The 17908-nt window shown below is 48.8% G+C and overlaps 1 protein-coding gene across 10 annotated transcripts in view; it reads right to left on the bottom strand.

Moving 5' to 3' along the window:
* Nucleotides 1-17908, bottom strand: part of ATP2B2 (ATPase plasma membrane Ca2+ transporting 2) — a 355750-nt gene that overhangs the window by 80646 nt on the left and 257196 nt on the right. For all 10 annotated transcript variants that reach the window (XM_082344349.1, XM_082344354.1, XM_082344357.1 and 7 more), the window contains one exon: nucleotides 443-640. In XM_082344349.1, the coding sequence (XP_082200475.1) occupies nucleotides 443-640 (198 nt within the window). The remainder of the gene's footprint in view (nucleotides 1-442; nucleotides 641-17908) is intronic.

The following is a 17908-nucleotide window of genomic DNA, read 5'->3' as shown; positions in this document are numbered from 1 at the left end:
GGGCAGTGGTGTTTTTAACAAGCCCCAGTGCAAAACCTGGGGACTATTTCTTAGCTGTGTGACCTCGAGCCAGTTAACTCACTTCTCTGTGCCTTGGTTTCCTCATCTTTAAGATGGGCATAATCATGGACCCTACCTCATGGGGTTGTTAGGACAGCACCTCAGCCCAGAGCTCGGCACCCTGTAAGTGCTCAATAAACACTCACTCTAATATAACCATTGTTGGTCCAACCCCTGCATTTCACACATGGGAGAATGGGGGCCGGGTACTCTCAGCCTGGGGTCGGGCTCAGCCACCCACTAGCTGTGGGTGAGGCCCTGCCCCTTGGGCCTCGGTTTCCTCACCTGGAGGGAGCGGTGGCCGCGAGCCCCCAGTGCCCTCCTGTGTGGCCAGGCACGCACGTTGCCGGGTGGGCAGCAGGGGTCCCAGGCCCTGTCTTACCTTCGTTGTTTTCACCAGGCGGGTGGTAGAAGGATAGCCCCAGGGAGATGATGGCCGCGATTTCCAGGATGATCAGCGTCACGTCTTGCAGTGCCTCCCAAACGAGCTGCAGGAAGGTTTTTGGCTTCTTTGGAGGTATAAAGTTTTGCCCAAAAATCTGCTTTCTCTTTTCCAGGTCTGGAGCGGTGCCTGGTAAACCTGCGGACAGAGTGCAGAGAGGTTGGCCTGGGGGCCCAGGAGAGACACACACGTTCCGGGAATCATCCACATGGCGGAGGGAGGAGAGAAGGGGAGAGAGGCAAAAACAAGGCAGGGGGCTGGCAGGCACCCACCACGAGCCCGGCGCCCAGTGTTTGCTCTGGCCCAGAGGGTCTCGTGAACAGCGACACTAGCGTGCTGGGGTTGGAGGACTGGAACATTCTGCTGTTAACAGCTGTGGGGCCTCGTGATCTAATAACCACTATCATAGATAAGCTACCACATCGCAGGTTCTAGAACTCCAATAGTCTGTCGTTCATTCGCTCATTCCTCCAGTCATTCATTCAACCCGTGTTTCTCTCGCTGCTGGAGGCCCGGCCAGTGTGGGCACTGGGGAGTGCCCCGCGAAGGGAAAAGCCCCACACTCAGGGATGCAGGAGCTCAGCGGTCCTGGGAGGCCCCCAGGCTACGGTTCAGGGGTACAGGACATGGGCATGCCTCCTGTCTGGGTTTCTAGGTGCTGATGCCGACAGTGAGACACCCACCTACCGCCGCCGAGAGCCGGACTGGCGAGACCTCGTGGGAGAGCTGGGGGGTGGCTCGTTCCCAAGGAAACCCCACACCTGCCTTGCCTATCAGAGCACGTAAGCACTGGAGATCCGCTGTCCTGCCTGTGCACGGGAGGGAGGAGCCCGAGCTGAGTTATGCCCATTTCACAGAGGAAGAGACCAAGGCCTTCATGAGACCCAGAGGTGGCCTTGACGCCGCTCCTGGGACCTGAGAACCCAGGCCAGCCCTGTTCTAAGCACATGGAAATGTTGCCCCCAGGCTCTTGTGCCGTGGTGGCATCTAGGAGCTCCATATCCAGAGCAAGCAGGCACGACGTAGTATGATTCAGGGACTTCAGGGAGGTTCCTTGTCTTCCTTCCTTTGCCCAGTTCTACCCACAGACAATGTCTGAAATTCTTCCCTTGAACTAAAAGCTCCACTTCCTTTAGACTCCCTGGGAGGGGAAGCCATCATTGGTTCTGGACACCATAGTGTGAATGAGTTTCAGGCTTTTTCCTGGGAGTGGGTTTTGATGAGGGGAAGAAGGGAGAATCTGAGAGGGTGGTGGGCCTCTGAGGAAGGGGCTAGGCACAGTCAACAGTGGCCTGTTGCAGCAGTTAGCTATGCCTTTGGTCAGCCAGTTCCTTTCTCTGAGCCTCAGTTTCCCCATCTTGAAAATAGGAGAGTTCAATAGAATGTACGGACCCTGAGGAGCCCAGGGGTTTCAAGGTCTACAGGTCCTGAAGTGGTCTTGCTGGGGTCTGCTCACATTTTGGGGCTCCTCATAAGGTTTGGAGTAAATGAAGGTTTCACTAAGAAGAAGTTTAGTGACAGTGGGGCCAGCCCACCTCCTGGGCTCCTCCTGATTGATTCAAAGAGAGATGAGTCTTTGAATCTCCTGAGGGTCTGTGCTTCAAATGTTCTGGAGTCTACAGTGTGACCAGTAGAAAATATGGGTGTCCTCCAGGTCAGGGGGTCTAGCCATGGCTTAGAGGTTCTGTCATCTGGTTGTTCATAGGCCTAACATTGAGATCCTGGGTCTTGGGACAGAGCACAGGGCAGGAGCTGCAAATGAGAATAGCTGTGGGGTCAGGCAGGTTTTGTGAATGAGTGATGTAGGTGGGTGGGAGGCAACAGGGAGTGATGGGGACTGGGGCAAAGTGAAGAATCTCAGCCCTTCTAAAGGGGACAGATATTTCTCATCTCCTGTGGGGGACTGTGGGCCCAGTGTGGTAGATTCTCTGGTCTTCTAAGACAAGCTGGACACCTGGAATTTGATGTAAAATTTCCCCATTAAAAACATTCCAGGGTTTCCCTGGTGGCACAATGGTTGAGAATCTGCCTGCCAATGCGGGGGACACAGGTTCGAGCCCTGGTCTGGGAAGATCCCACATGCCGCGGAGCAACTGGGCCCATGAGCCACAATTACTGAGCCTGCGCATCTGGAGCCTGTGCTCTGCAACAAGAGAGGCCGCGATAGTGAGAGGCCCGCGCACCGCGATGAAGAGTGGCCCCCGCTTGCCACAACTAGAGAAAGCCCTCGCACAGAAACGAAGACCCAACACAGCCATAAATAAATTAAAAAACAAAAAACAAAAAAAAATTCCAGGGCCAAACACAACATATCCAAAACTGGATTTAGCCCGTAGGTGGCTAGTTTGCGACCAAGTACCAAGAACTCAGGTGGGGCTTGGAGTCAGATGTCATGGGCTCAAATCCCAACTTGGAGTGACTTTGGGTAAGTGACCTCACCACCAGTGCCTCAGTTTCCCCTGCTGTAAAATGTGGGCCACGGCGGGGCCTACCTCACAGGGGCAGGACGAGGCTTTGGCAGGCTGTCCGTGTAAGGTGCCTAGTGCTATGCCAGGCACCAGGTGAGGATATCGGGTTATTATTGTCCGGTCTTAGGAGGTGGAGTAATTAATCACGACCTCCTGGAGGAGGAAGACTGCAGGAAGACTTCCTCCCAATAAGATGGGGAGGAGGGCGGTCAAGGTGAGGACAGGCACAGTGGAAGGCCATGTGACTGCAGACAAGCCACTTCCCTCTGGACCTCAGTTTCCCCACACGTGACATGAAGGATGGGCTTGGCTGAAGGCTGGGGACTGGTAGCTCTGATACCTTATATCCAAAGATAGTTTTCTCGATAACACATTGACGCAATACCACTAGTTCATGTGCACACATGTGGGTGTGGCACAGAATGGGACCAGCCGCTGTGAGCAGCCACAGACACTGTGTCCCTCTAGCCATCGTGACACACATGGACATAAATTTCTCCACTGATTTAAGTCCCCAAGTCTGGCTGAGTTTCCACCCCTATCTCCGCTGTAGGAATTCCTAGACCCATGAATCCTGTCAGCCCATGGCTCCAGAATTTCTATGTAGGCAGGAAAGTGGGTGCTGGCAGGAGGCTGGGAGTGGGTGGTGAGGATCTGGTTGGAAGCTGGGTGGCCAGGATTTCATCTAGAAGCTGTGAAGATATAAATTATCTGTATCAAAGAAACGGGGGGGGGGGCAGTCCAGTGGAGGTGAAGGCCCCGAACAGGGCTGCCCGATGAAATACAGGATGACCAGTTAAATCTGAATTTCAGATAAACAGCAAATAATTTTTTAGTATAAGTTATGTCCCCTATAATACTGGGGACATACTAATAAAAATTATTTTTTACCTGGAATTCAAATTTCACTGGATATCCTGTATTTTACGTTGTTAAATCTAGCAACCCTACCCCTAAAGCACCCTCTATCCCCTCCCCCCTGGTTCCCCCATTGTTGGAGCAGGACATGTCCTGTGGTCAGCCAGTCTCACTCTCCCATTTGACAGGCAGGAAAATTGAGGCCCAGAGATGGGGAAATGACTTGGCCCAGATATGGTGATTCAGCTGCAGAGCCGGGGCTGGACTCCTGACTCCTGGCCCAGGCCCTTTTCACCAAGGGAGGGGTTTCTCATCTTACTCAAATGAGAAGTGAGTGAGCTTTAAAAAACTAAGCCTTATTGCACACACAAAAGTATGGACATTTCATACTCTCTCTCTCTGTCAACCTCATTTAAGAGATTTGATTCAGACTCTCCTGAGGTGACCTCTGAGTAGCCTTTATCTCATCTCCTTGGAAAAAGGGAGGCCAGAAAAGCCATTTTTCTCTCCTCCTGCAAAGGGTTCTTGATGGTTGAATGCAGACATCTGAGATGTCATCATGAGAGGAGCTTCCCTTTCTTTCCAGGAGGGGGCGCTCTGCAGAGCAGCTGCCTGCAGCCTCAGGGCAGCTTTCAGAAACAGAGGGACCAAATTCCAGTCTCAACCTGCCACTAACTGAGACTTTGGGCAAGTGGCACCCCTTCTCTTGGAACCTCAGTTGCCTCATCTGCAAATTGGGGCAGAGGGACAACCCTCTGCTCTGCCTGCTGGGGTGAAGGTGAAAGGCCGTGCAATGTAGGAAATGCCTGGCACACAGTAGGTGCCCCGAATCTGGGCAGAAAATCCCTTTGAACTCATATGCCACTCCCAGACGGCACTGCCAGCAGTGGCAGAGTATTCGTCTTTTTACTGTTCTGTGACCTTGAGTGACCCCTTTAGAGATGCAGGATCTACACCCACCCCCTCCCCCCCCACGGCCCCATTCCCTCCACTATGTTGGGGCTGCACACAGTGGGGCACTAAATGCACACATACGTGCTCTTAGGTGATCATCGCTTTACATGTGGCATACATTCACTTCTCCTGGCCATTCTCAAAGATGGCAATTATAAACTCCATTCCATGGATGGAAAAACTGAGGCTCAGAGAGGTAAGGTGACTTGCTCAGGGTCACACAGCTAAAGCTGGGAGTTGAACTCAGGTCTCTGAGGCTCCACAGCTGTACTATTTCTACATCGTGCCAGGATGCCTATTTTAGGGCCCAGGACCTAAAAGCTAACAACGCCACCATTCTCCTTGTTCTCGAGACAGCCTTTGGCTATAAACAGAGACTTGGCAATAGACAAGCGTTAGCCCCCAGGGATGCCAAGCACCTGAAGAAAATGGGAAAATTTAGTCACCAGGCTGGGTGTTGCTAAATATTTCTGTTGTCGCTGCGGTGTAGGTTCCTCCATTAGCATAAATAAAAGTCTTATATTTTGAAAGAAAAAAACCCTCATAAGCCCTTCAAAAGCTACAACATTTATAGAAAAATGCATTTCTGTCTTTGGAAAGTGAGTGGGCTAAATCAACCGTGGTGCATCCAGTCCATAAAATACTATGCAACAATTTTTAAAAATGCAATCCATTTACATGTACTAACATAGTACAAACTGAGTGAAAAAAGCAAGTTGCAGAGCAATGTGCGTAGTTTGATTCCATTTATGTAAAACAGAAAACTCGATAAAACCACAGTTTATATTTTCTATGGGTACATATATATGTAAATATGTAGCAAAATGTCTGTAAGGATCTGCTCCAAACCCATGACAGTGGAACCTCTGGGGAGGAAAAGGGCACTCTGACTGGTTGCAGTGGTTGGGACTCTAGCTTTGACTGAAATATTTTGATTTTAACCAGGAGAATGTATTCATGTTTTATTTGAATGATTCAAAGTTTAATTTGAAGGGGGAAATCAATATGTACTGTAAGAAAATACATGTTTATTTCCATGTAACCTTTAGACATGAACTTGGAGACAAATATTCCTGGGTTAAAATCTTGGCTTCAACACTTAGTACCTGTGTGTACCTCCGCCCAAAGAAATACTTAACTCAGATCCAACCACTCCCCTTCACTACCTGCATATTAGTCATAGCCATCTCCCTGCTGCTACCCTCAATCCATTCTCCACCTAGTGGTCAGAGGGATGGTTTAAAAGCATAAAGTGCACTGTGTGAATGTCAGGTCCTTGCTGAAGATGCTCCAGGGGCTTCATTGCACAGAGAAAATCCACTCTCCTTGCCCAGATCTGGAAGGCCCTGTACAGTGTGGTCCCTGCTTTCTTCTGAAGTCTTATCACCCCCTCCCCACCACTATACTCCAGTGCCACCAGCCTCTGTAGTATGGCTTCAACACAGTGCCCTCCTGCCTCAGAGCCTTTGCATGTGCTGTTCCCTCTGCCTGGAATCCTCTTCCCCTCACTTGCATCTAACTCAGCTGAACCTGTCTCTCTCCCTGCCCAGGTTGGACCCCTTTTTGAATGCTCCCATACCTCACTGAAAATCCCTTTCATTTTAATTTTTATTTTAATAATTAATAATGTAATTGGTTTTTCTTAATGTTGGACTCTCCTGCTGACTCTAAGCACCATGAGGGCAGGGACTGCATCTTGGTCTGATACACACTAGCTGTTCAATAAACAGGTGCATAGGAAGAAAGGAGGTGAGGAGGGCGCAATACTTAACTCCAAAGCAATGTCTGCTCTAAGGTATTTTCGGGCTGAGGCCGGGGTTGGGGGGCAGGGGAGATACTCAGGGTCTCCTCCTGTGTCCAAGGCGGTGGTCTCCTCTGTCTTTCTTGCTGATGAGACGGATGGAGAAGCCTCCAACCAGATCTCCACAAAAGGACTTGTTGGGGAAACACACATGTCCAGCCTCAGCCTCACCCTGCGGCATCCCTCACACTTAGGGAGGTGCCTGAAGTTACTGGGGGAAACTGTTGGTGAGATCCAGTATCTGACATAAACACCAGGAAAGGAGAGGCCTTCATTTCTGTGATAGTAGCTTCTCTTACTCTTCAAAAAGGAAGCTTTATTGAGGACCAGGAGGCATCTCTTAGAAATAGAGTCTCTCTCAGGATGAAAGAATTCTGGGGGGGATGGGAGAGATGGGAGCAGGGGAGGAGGACGGTGGTGTGACAGTTTTCACCCATGAAGACCCCAGAAAGCAGAGAGTAACTCCCTTGTAAAAGTTTTAGGAAATGGGTCCTCATCCCTGATCTTGTTTGGGCCTCTCGACTCTGCAGAGCGTGTGTTAAGAGGTCCATGTTGCAGATGAGGAAACCGTGGTTCACAGAGGTTCAGGGACTGACCTGAGTTCACATACCTAAACCTCAAAACAGCGATAATACTCATGTTTTCCCTGTGATGGCATTTTATTATCCTCATTTTACAGATGGGGAAACTGAGGCATGGGGATGTCAAGAAACCTATCCTCTGGAGGGCAACTCCAAATCTGTCTGAATCTAGAGTCTACGTCTGAACCACTGTATCATGACCCCCAGAACATGAACCTGGGCCTCTTCACCATATGTAACCAGTGCAAGCTCTTCCAACCAGGCTGATCCTCATGAGGGAGGCTGGAAAGGCATCATAGATAGCCCTATTTTACAGATGAGGAAACTGAGGCACAGAGAGGGGAGAAAGTGACTCTCCCCAAGGCGAATCCTTGAGAGCTCAGGGATCCGCACTCTGGGCCATCCACAGCCGCACTCTCCCTCCTCTGAAGAGGAATGTTTCAGAGCCTTGAACCCTGACATGCTCCTTGCACTTGGGTCACCTGGCAGGTTCTGAACACCTGAAAGGCTGTATGGCTGGAAGCTTAAGGAGGTCTGTGGAATCAGGTAGACCTGAGTTTGAATTCTGGCTTTGTCACTTTCTAGCTATATGACCTTAACCAAGTTATTTACATAAACAGTCCTGGACCTTGGTTTCCTCATCTGTGTGAGGGGGATAATTGGTACCTATTTCCTCGGGTGACGTACATAATGCACACAGCATTGCACTTGGTGCAGGGAAATACCTTGATGAATGGAAATCATTATTGGTACTATTATTATCTGCTAAGGAGCTGTGACATTTGTTTTTGTGTCCAGGGCCACAGCCCCTTGGTCCTCTGTGACTCCAAGCTGCAGCCGTGGTGGGCAGCTCTGGAGCACACTGGCCGTACCCCCATGTGCCCCCCCCCCCGAATTTGTCTTCTGCTTCAGGGCTCTTCCTGTAGCTGGGTGTTCACTGGGTGTCCCCAAGCAGAGGGCCCAGAAGTGCCGGCAGTTACCCAGACCACACCCAGCGGGAGCTGGGAGTCAGATGCCCCAGGCTTGCACCCTTAGAGGGACAATTCTGAGGTGCATCCCACACACTCCCTGCAAAGGTCCAGCGGGGCTGAGCCCCCGTTGCCCGCAGCAGTAACCAGCTCACCAGCACACCTCCCATCGGCGTTTCTCTCTTCCCTGCTTTCCTCTCCTTGCTCTCTCACTCCTGAGATGTATCCCAGACACGCTACCTGCACCCCATCCTCGACTCACACTGCTTTTGGGGAACCCAAACAAAGACAGGTCGTTGGGGAGTCAGCACGTGAGAAAGCCGGGGGTCTGGCGTCCCATCTTGATTTTCCTCCAATCTCTGGCCGTGTGACCTCACTGGGCCTCTGCTTCCTCTCAACTGAGGGGCTGGGATTAGCCCTCTGAGGGCCCTGCTTGCTCAAAAATTCCGAGATCCTCCTGCACACTTGTCTTGTAACCGTATCATCCATTCATAAAACCATTGAGCTTTTACGAGGGGCCTTCTAAGGCTGCTCGGTCAGCCTGTGTCCCCGCACTCAGCGGAGGTGCTGCCAACCGGGGGAGGGGGCGAGTCTGCCCTGTGCGGAGGCACACCGGGCACAGGGTGCCCACCGATGATGTCACTTTGGTGGAAAACCTCTTATCTCCTCTTGCTCTACCTCCAGTGCGCCTGCGCTCTCTCTGCCTGGCCGTTTGCCTGCCTGGCCGCCCTTCTGGCCCTCCTCCTCCTGGGATGGGTCACTGTGCCTTCCTCAGGAAGCCACCCCTGACTGGCCCCGCTCTGATCTAGTGGCCCCTCTACACTGCTCATCCCCCACGGGAGTTATTAAGTGGTATTTTATTTTTGACAGTTCTATATTTTTATTGTAATTTATCCCTTCTCTGAAATCATGCTATTTGTACCCTTAAGGCTGAACATTTTGTACTTTGTATTTTATTATTTATTTTTTGTTTGTTTTTTTAACATCTTTATTGGAGTATCATTGCTTTACCATGGTGTGCCAGCCTCTGCTGTATAACAATGTGAATCAGCTATATGTATACATATATCCCCATATCTCCTCCCTCTTGCGTCTCCCTCCCACCCTCCCTATCCCACCCCTCTAGGTGGTCACAAAGCACCGAGCTGATCTCCCGTGCTATGTGGCTGCTTCCCACTAGCTATCCATTTCACACTTGGCAGTATTTATAAGTCCATGCCACTCTCTCACCCCGTCCCAGCCCACCCCTTCCCCTCCCCGTGTCCCCAAGTCCACCCTCTATGTCTGCGTCTTTATTCCTGTTCTGCCCCTAGGTTCTTCAGAACCTTTTTTTTTTTTTTTTTTAAGAGTCCATATATATGTGTTAGCATATGGTATTTGTTTTTCTCTTTCTGACTTACTTCGCTCTGTATGACAGACTCTGTGTCCATCGACCCCACTACAAATAACTCAATTTCATTTTTTTTTATGGCGGTATTAAGTGGTATTTTAACTGACTCCTGCGATTACTTAATTTTGAGCTCCTGAAAAGCAAGACCTGTGTCATTTCATTTTGTGTCCTCGGTTATGCACACAGGAAACACTCACTGTGTGCTTGTGGAGGAAAAACAGAGGGAGGGAGAGAGAGGGGGAGGGAGCAAGAAAGGGGGAGAAGAAGGGAGGGGGGATCACTGGCTGTGAAAACACTTGGGGCAATAGCTCTAATGCTCAATCACAACATAGATATGCAACCCTCTGGTTAAATCACTCGTCCTCACCATCATCACAGGCAACACTTAGTGTTTACTCCGTGCCAGGTTCTGTGCTAACTGCGTTCACATGTACAAACTCATTTAATCCTCCAAGTGGCTCCTTGCAGGAGATGCTATTATCACCCCATTTTACACACAACTAGGAAGTGACAGAGCTAGAACTGAACCCAGGGAAGCCGGCTTGAGTCCTGTTCTGAACTAGTACGTGTGTGGCCTCATTCGTTCGTTCGTTCATTCATTTATTCATTCAGTAAACTGTGACTGTGCACCTCCCTGCACCAGCATCCCACCAAGCACCAGTCACACACTGGTGAGCAGAAATGTCACTTCCCACCCTCCCTGGCTTTTCTACACCCACCTGGGGGCCTAACTGTGTAGTGCTGTTGCCATACATGGCCTCATAATCTTCCAGGGGCAGGTGAGATATGCACTTAATTTGGATCCTCTGGGCTTAGAACTGTGTGGTCACAGCCTCCAACAACTAACCATGGCTCTGGCTGTACCACTTTCCACAGCTGTGTGACCTGCGACAAGTCACTCACCTTCTCTGGGCCTCTTGGGCTATAAAAAGGGGAGATCCTGCAGACCCCAGAGGGCTGATGAGAGGGTTATGTGAGGCAATGCCTGGCATAGAGTGCTTAGTATAGTGTGTGCACTGAGAATTATTCCCTACATGTACAGGTTAAAGGACTTCAACTACAGAAGCCAATAGCCTTTGCACACTCCATGGAGGAGGAAACTGAGGCTTGGGGAGGTGAAGTGACTTGTTCGAGTGCATGAAGCCATTAGCAGCATAACCAGGACTAGAAACCAGGTCTCGAGATGCCAAGACCCCATTCCCCTGCTGTTCTACGACGTAGGCTGTGCTCTGTGACACAGGCTCTTTCGGGACCAGCTAAGCGCTTGCGCCAGGAATCTATCACTGATGTTGATGCTTCGCTGCACATTGCTGCGCGTTCTTTTGTAGTTAAATGTTTTGTGTGTCTCTCCAGTAACTTGACAAAGGCCACCTCTGTCGCTGCCCGTGCAACAGAGAAGGGTCAGCACCGCTTTCATTTCAGGGGCAGGGCACTTCCCGTCCCCTCACTCAGGGGCCTGGCATGGCGGCGGGTGCAGCAGTGGGCTTGATAAAGATGCTTCATGGACCCAGCCTCACGCTAATACCAAGAGCACGGTGACCGCCGGGAAAACACACTCAGGGACTCCAGCTGGAGCAGACATGGTCGTCACCACATCCATCTCCTGATTAGCGGCAAAACCCAGTGATGTCTCTCTCTAGAAACCTGCCACATTCTCTCTGAAGTGTTTTATTTAGAAGTGCGTTGCTTTGGGACAGTGCACCTCCTTTAGCAAGCTGTTTCTGTAGTTTTGCTAACTCTGAGCGCTAGAGAAGTTCTGTGTGCCTGCTTTTAGGAACCTGGTTCTTGTGAGGCTTGAGGGCCCACAGGTCCCCGGCCCGCCCCGCGGTGCTGGTCCTGCTGGGAGGTGAGTCCACCCTCCTCTGGGGGTGGAGGGACGGTTACTCTGCTGACCAGCCATGCCCCTGCTCCTGCCAGGTTGGGGGCAGGGATGCTGGCAGGTCGACTATCATGCTTTCTTGATAACTGGAAGGTGACAGAACACTCTCTCTTTTTTCTAGCTGTTAAGCTGGCTGTGAAGGAGGAAGGGTCACCGGGGCCAGTCACCTGTGAAGCCATAGATGGCTCTGAGGCCAGCTCTTGCCCTAGTTTGCCAGGCTGTAAGCTCCCTGGTGGAGACTGTCCTGTTACTTCGAATAGAGCCCAGCACATAGTAAGTGCTCATGAAACAGGCATGGCATGAATGGCGGGCAGGCCACAGAGCCCACAGTAGGAGAGAAGCACGCTCCCTAGAGTCTTCACCGAACAATAAAACTGAAGTCAGTTGAGAATAGTTAGGCTTCTCAGGAAAGTTATCAAACTGTACCCTCAGAATATTATTCTTCATAAGAATGGATGCTTTTTCACTAACTGGAATGAATGAATAATAATAGCTGAGTGATTTTGCTTAAAAAAGGGTTCCTTAAACCATAAACAAGACGAAAACACAACCCTCAGAATGGGAGAAAATATTTGCAAATGAATCAACGGACAAAGGATTAATCTCCAAAATATATAAACAGCTCATTCAGCTCAATATTAAAGAAACAAACAACCCAATCTAAAAATGGGCGGAAGACCTAAATAGACATTTCTCCAAAGAAGACATACAGATGGCCAAGAAGCACATGAAAAGATGCTCAACATCACTAATTATTAGAGAAATGCAAATCAAAACTACAGTGAGGTATCACCTCATACCAGTTAGAATGGGCATCATCAGAAAATCTACAAACAACAAATGCTGGAGAAGGTGTGGAGAAAAGGGAACCCTCTTGCACTGTTGGTGGGAATGTAAATTGATACAGCCACTATGGAGAACAATATGGAGGTTCCTTAAAGAACTAAAAATAGAACTACCATATGACCCAGTAATCCCACTACTGGGCATATACCCAGAGAAAACCATAATTCAAAAAGACACATGCACCCCAATGTTCACTGCAGCACTATTTACAATAGCCAGGTCATGGAAGCAACCTAAATGCCCATCGACAGACGAATGGATAAAGAAGATGTGGTACATATATACAATGGAATATTACTCAGCCATAAAAAGGAAGGAAATTGAGTCATTTCTTGAGATGTGGATGGATCTAGAGACTGTCATACAGAGTGAAGTAAGTCAGAAAGAGAAAAACAAATATCATATATTAACGCATGTATGTGGAACCTAGAAAAATGGTACAGATGAACCGGTTTGCAGGGCAGAAGTTGAGACACAGATGTAGAGAACAAACGTATGGACACCAAGGGGGGAAAACCGCGGTGGGGTGGGGGTGGTGGTGTGCTGAATTGGGCGATTGGGATTGACATGTATACACTGATATGTATAAAATTGATGACTGATTAAAAAAAAAAGATATACAGAGTGGATAAAAAAGAATAAAAATAAAAAGGGTTCCTTAAAAAAAAAACTCTTAAAGAGTTTAAGTGTTTATAAAGATAGAACTACCACACAACCCAGCAATCCCACTACTGGGCATATACCCTGAGAAAACCATAATTCAAATAGAGTCGTGTACCACAATGTTCATTGCAGCTCAATTTACAATAGCCAGGACATGGAAGCAACCTACGTGTCCATTGACAGGTGAATGGATAAAGAAGATGTGGCACATATATACAATGGAATATTACTCAGCCATAAAAAAAACAAAATTCAGTTATTTGTAGTGAGGTGGATGGACCTAAAGATTGTCATACACAGTGGAGTAAGTTGGAAAGAGAAAAACAAATACTGTAGGCTAACACATATATATGGAAACTAAAAAAAAAAAAATGGTTCTGAAGAATGTAGGGGCAGGACAGGAATAAAGACACAGATGTAGAGAATGGACTTGAGGACACGGGGAGGGGGAAGGGTAAGCTGGGACAAAGTGAGAGAGTGGCATGGACATATATACACTACCAAATGTAAAATAGATAGCTAGTGGGAAGCAGCCACATAGCACAGGGAGATCAGCTCGGTGCTTTGTGTCCACCTAGAGGGGTGGGATAGGGAGAGTGGGAGGGAGATGCAAGAGGGAGGAGATATGGGGATATATGTATATATATATATACATAGCTGATTCACTTTGTTATACAGCAGAAACTAACACACCATTGTAAAACAATTATACTCCAATAAAGATGTTAAAAAAAAAAGGAGTTTAAGTGTTTAAAGTCTTTCTTACAGACGGAAAATTCATGGTTCTGATCTGGACCTCAGGTGGTTTATACCCAACCTTAACTTCGAGGCCTCCCTGTTCCCACCTCTGCTCCTTCATCAGCCCCTTTCTTCTTCTATTCTGGCTTTCAGAGAGTGGTCCAATCTGAAGGCTCCCCTTGCCACCCCTAGGACAGGGGCCACAAATAAGTTTCATCTTGCAAGTCAACTGTGATTGATTAGCAGGGGTTACCTGGAGTTGAATTTGAGGAGTCTGAGCATGGGGATTGATTAGTGATGTCTGCCACAGATGTGGGTTCAGGATGTGGGGGCTTGTGTTTCAGGTATTCACGGTGTCTCTCATCCTGTCCTCTTTCTCTTTCAATCACTGGGCCAAGATATTAAGGGGCCCACAAGGTAGCCCCAACTGGTTGTTTTATTTACATCTCCAATTCAGGAGGTCTAAGACCAAGCTCTTCGTTTTCTTCAAATCTATCCCTCCTTCAGACCATATGGACCAGCCTCCCTGGGATTTCTTGGGTTTGACCTTTCTTGTTCACTCTTGAGGTCATCACCTGAGTTCGGGACCCTAGCGTCTCTCATTTGGCCCTTTCTGCAATGGCTCCTTGGTGGATCTCCCTCCCAGAACCACCACCCTCTGACCCACAGAGAATGCTGCTCTGATCCCCCTTAAGTGTCCATTAGACATTTATTTCCCCACTCTGGAAGTCGCAATGGCTCTAAATGTTCAACAAGTAGTGTCTAACATCCCCTGTTGAACAGTTAAGCCTAATCTCTCTCTCTCATTCATTCATTCACTTCTTCTTTAACATCTTTATTGGAGTATAATTGCTTTACAATGGTGTGTTAGTTTCTGCTGTACAACAAAGTGAATCAGCTATACGTATACATATATCCCCATATCCCCTCCCTCTTGCGTCTCCCTCCCACCCTCCCTAACCCACCCCTCTAGGTGGTCACAAAGCACCGAGCTGATTTCCCTGTGCTATGCAGCTGCTTCCCACTAGCTATCTATTTTACATTTGGTAGTGTATATATGTCCATGCCACTCTCTCACTTTGTCTCAGCTTACCCTTCCCCCTCCCCGTGTCCTCAAGTCCATTCTCTACATCTGTGTCTTTATTCCTGTCCTGCCCCTACGTTCTTCAGAACCATTTTTTTTTTTTAGTTTCCATATGTATGTGCTAGCATACAGTATTTGTTTTTCTCTTTCCGACTTACTTCAGTCTGTATGACAGTCTTTAGGTCCATCCACCTCACTACAAATAACTCAATTTCGTTTTTTTTATGGCTGAGTAATGTTCCATTGTATATATGTGCCACACCTTCTTTATCCATTCATCTGTCGATGGACACGTAGGTTGCTTCCATGTCCTGGCTATTGTAAACTGAGCTGCAATGAACATTGTGGTACATGACTCTTTCTGAATTATGGTTTTCTCAGGGTATATGCCCAGTAGTGGGATTATTCATTCTTTTATTCCCCTTTCTTCTTTGTCCACATATTTATTAAATAAACATTCCATGATCGCTGCATCCAAAATGTCATATATGTATTGTCTCCTAAGGACACAAAAACAAATACTTGCCCTGCAGCTTCAAATCCTGCAGGTGCTGATGCAGTCCTGTTTTCCTGTGGTAGATAAGTCCAGTCCAAGGTATGTGAAATTCACAACCCCGCCCAGGTTATTAGTTCCCTTAATGCCCATGTTATTCCTGCTTTGAGGAGCTCGCAGTCTGGGGTGGGGACAGACACCTAAAAAATTCATTCTAATTCCAGGTGATAAAGTGCCACCTGAAATGCCTCTCCTTCTACCTTTGGTTCCTTTTCCAGGCCTGGGTCTGTCTCCTTTCCTCTGGGGTCTGCCTCAACGCCACCCTCTCCCAGCATCTTTCTCTTCTCTCATAGTACCCACCACACCCTGGTAAATATTCCGATGGCCTGCTTGGGTCTATTTGCCACCACTCCCTTTCCACCAGCTCCAGATCTTTACCTCATTTCTGTATAAGGCAAACTATCCAGCACACAGTAGGGCCCCAATACGAGCTGAACTGATTCAACTTCAGTTTTTGAGTAAATCTCTCATGTGTTCTGTTTCTCCTCGCTGACCACCAATCTGATCTCTCAGACAGGCCGTCCACCCATTTGCTTTGGTACTGGGCTTGGGGCCGGACTGCCTGCCTCTGCCACTTACAGGATGGGTAGGTTAACCCCCAGGTGCTTCAGTTTTCCCATCTTTAAAATGGGGATTTTGATAGTAACTGCCTCATAGGCTTGCTGTGAAGATACAACGAGTTAATGTTTGTTAATGGGCTTAGAACAGTATTTGGCACAAGGTAAAAGTGTGGGCCACTATTATGGTCATAAAGGGCTTTCCCTACATAGGTCCTTCTCTTTATTTTTCCTGTGGGCCTGAACTCATCTCATGTTTGTTTGGAGTTGTCACCCTCTCCTGTTAGCACTTACTTTGCATTTTGTCCCCCTCATCATGAGTCCCTGGGGTTCTCCTGCCTGGCTGGGAGGGTCTGGATCTTGAGGGGTTACGGAGAGGGGAGGGTGGGTGGACCTGCCACTGCCATCTGGGAAGAATCATCGCCCCCACCACTCACTGGGTCACACCTGGTTGCCTAGCAACCAGCAACACACATCTCTGCCTCGGCTTGTAATTATACAGGGAAACAAAATGTTTCCGATGAACCCTCAAATCACACTCCATTGAGTTCTGTTCAGCCCGTGGCCCAGCAACAAAACCAAAAGGAACAGAACAAAGCAGCAAGACCTTTGGAGACAGGGCACTGTGCTAGGAGACCAGAGCTGGGTTTCTGGCCATGCTGACCCCTGGCTGGCTGGGCGATGCAGAGATCCTCATCCAGGTCTGGGTTTAAAAAGTGGCCCTGTCACCACCTCCTCCCTGGCTGAGCCGTATCCACTCAGTGCCTTGGTCTCTCCTCACCTTCTGGAGTGCGGATTTGGTACCTGCTCTGTAGGGCCTGGCAAGAATGAACGAGATAATGTTATCATGTCCCTCTCCTGTTCTCAGCTCTCCGGCAGCTGCCCCACTTGAGAGGAAACCCCGCAGCCTTCCTGCAGCTCCTGTGGTTGTCCAGCCCTCGCTGGCTTGCCCTCAGGCCCCCACTCCAAGCCTCTGTCCACACTTCATTCCACACGGCAGCCTTCCTTTCGTTCTCCAGGTCCTCTCTGCCTCCCGATCCCAGGATCTCAGACATCTCTCTGTCATTACTCCCCAGGCCCTTGCTTATTTCCTCCAGAGCCCTTATTACAATGGATGATCTCAATTATTTTTCCATTTACTTGGCTTTTTTTCTTGCCACCCACACTCAAACACAAGCCCCACAAGGCCAGTAACATTTTTGGGTTCATTCGCTGCTGTATCTATCCCCAGGGCCTAGAACTATGTCCAGCACATAGTAAGCGTTCAAGAAACATCTACTGAATGAATGAATGAATGAATGAACAAATGAAAGAGCTTTCTGATGCCTGGAGCTTAATAGGTGCTTGGGAACTTCTAGCCTTTTGTTCCACTCTAGGTTTTTCTGCTGACACCTTCCAACTCCGTACTACTTGGTCCAGCATCGACTGGAGGCAATTCTTTCTTAGATATTTACAGCAGAAGGTAAAAATATCCATTAACTGAGAAACACGCTAGCATGAAGTCATCATCCCTGGCACTTTTCAGGGACAAAACTTCAGGACAGAGCTGGCAGGACGTGTCCCAAGAGGCTCTGAAATTGCAATACCCGCAGATAGGAAAAAAACATCTAAGATCTGAGGGCGTCTAGAACACACTGAAGAGTGGGGACTTGGGCCAGGTGGGCCTGGGTTCGGATGTCACCTCTGCAACCTGTTGGCAAATGACCTTGGCACACGGTACCTCAGTTTCCTCATCTCTAAAATGGTAACAATATTGAAAAGAGATGCCATACATAAAAGGTACGTTCCCCAGTCCCCACCATCCTCCAGTGCTCAGAATGAAACCTCGGGGCTGGAACTCACTGCAGCCCCAAGGCTGGTCTCCATCAGCCTCCCACATCGTGGCTGCACTTTCTTTGTTACTGTGCCGAAGCCAGAAACACGGCTGGCTCCCCGAGATGGTAATTGTTAGGACAATTTAGGAAACCTTTGGGGGAGACAGAAAAGCTGGCAGTTCCAGATCAAACAGCCAGCTGTCCCGGAAGCCCATTGTCAGAACATCACAGGGACACTTTTGCAGCCTGGCC

This window comes from Balaenoptera borealis, assembly GCF_965194805.1.
Source record: "Balaenoptera borealis genome assembly, chromosome: 12".
NCBI lineage: Eukaryota > Metazoa > Chordata > Mammalia > Artiodactyla > Balaenopteridae > Balaenoptera > Balaenoptera borealis.
Note: the sequence above shows the minus strand (reverse complement) of the source record. Positions and strands in the feature narration are given on the sequence as shown.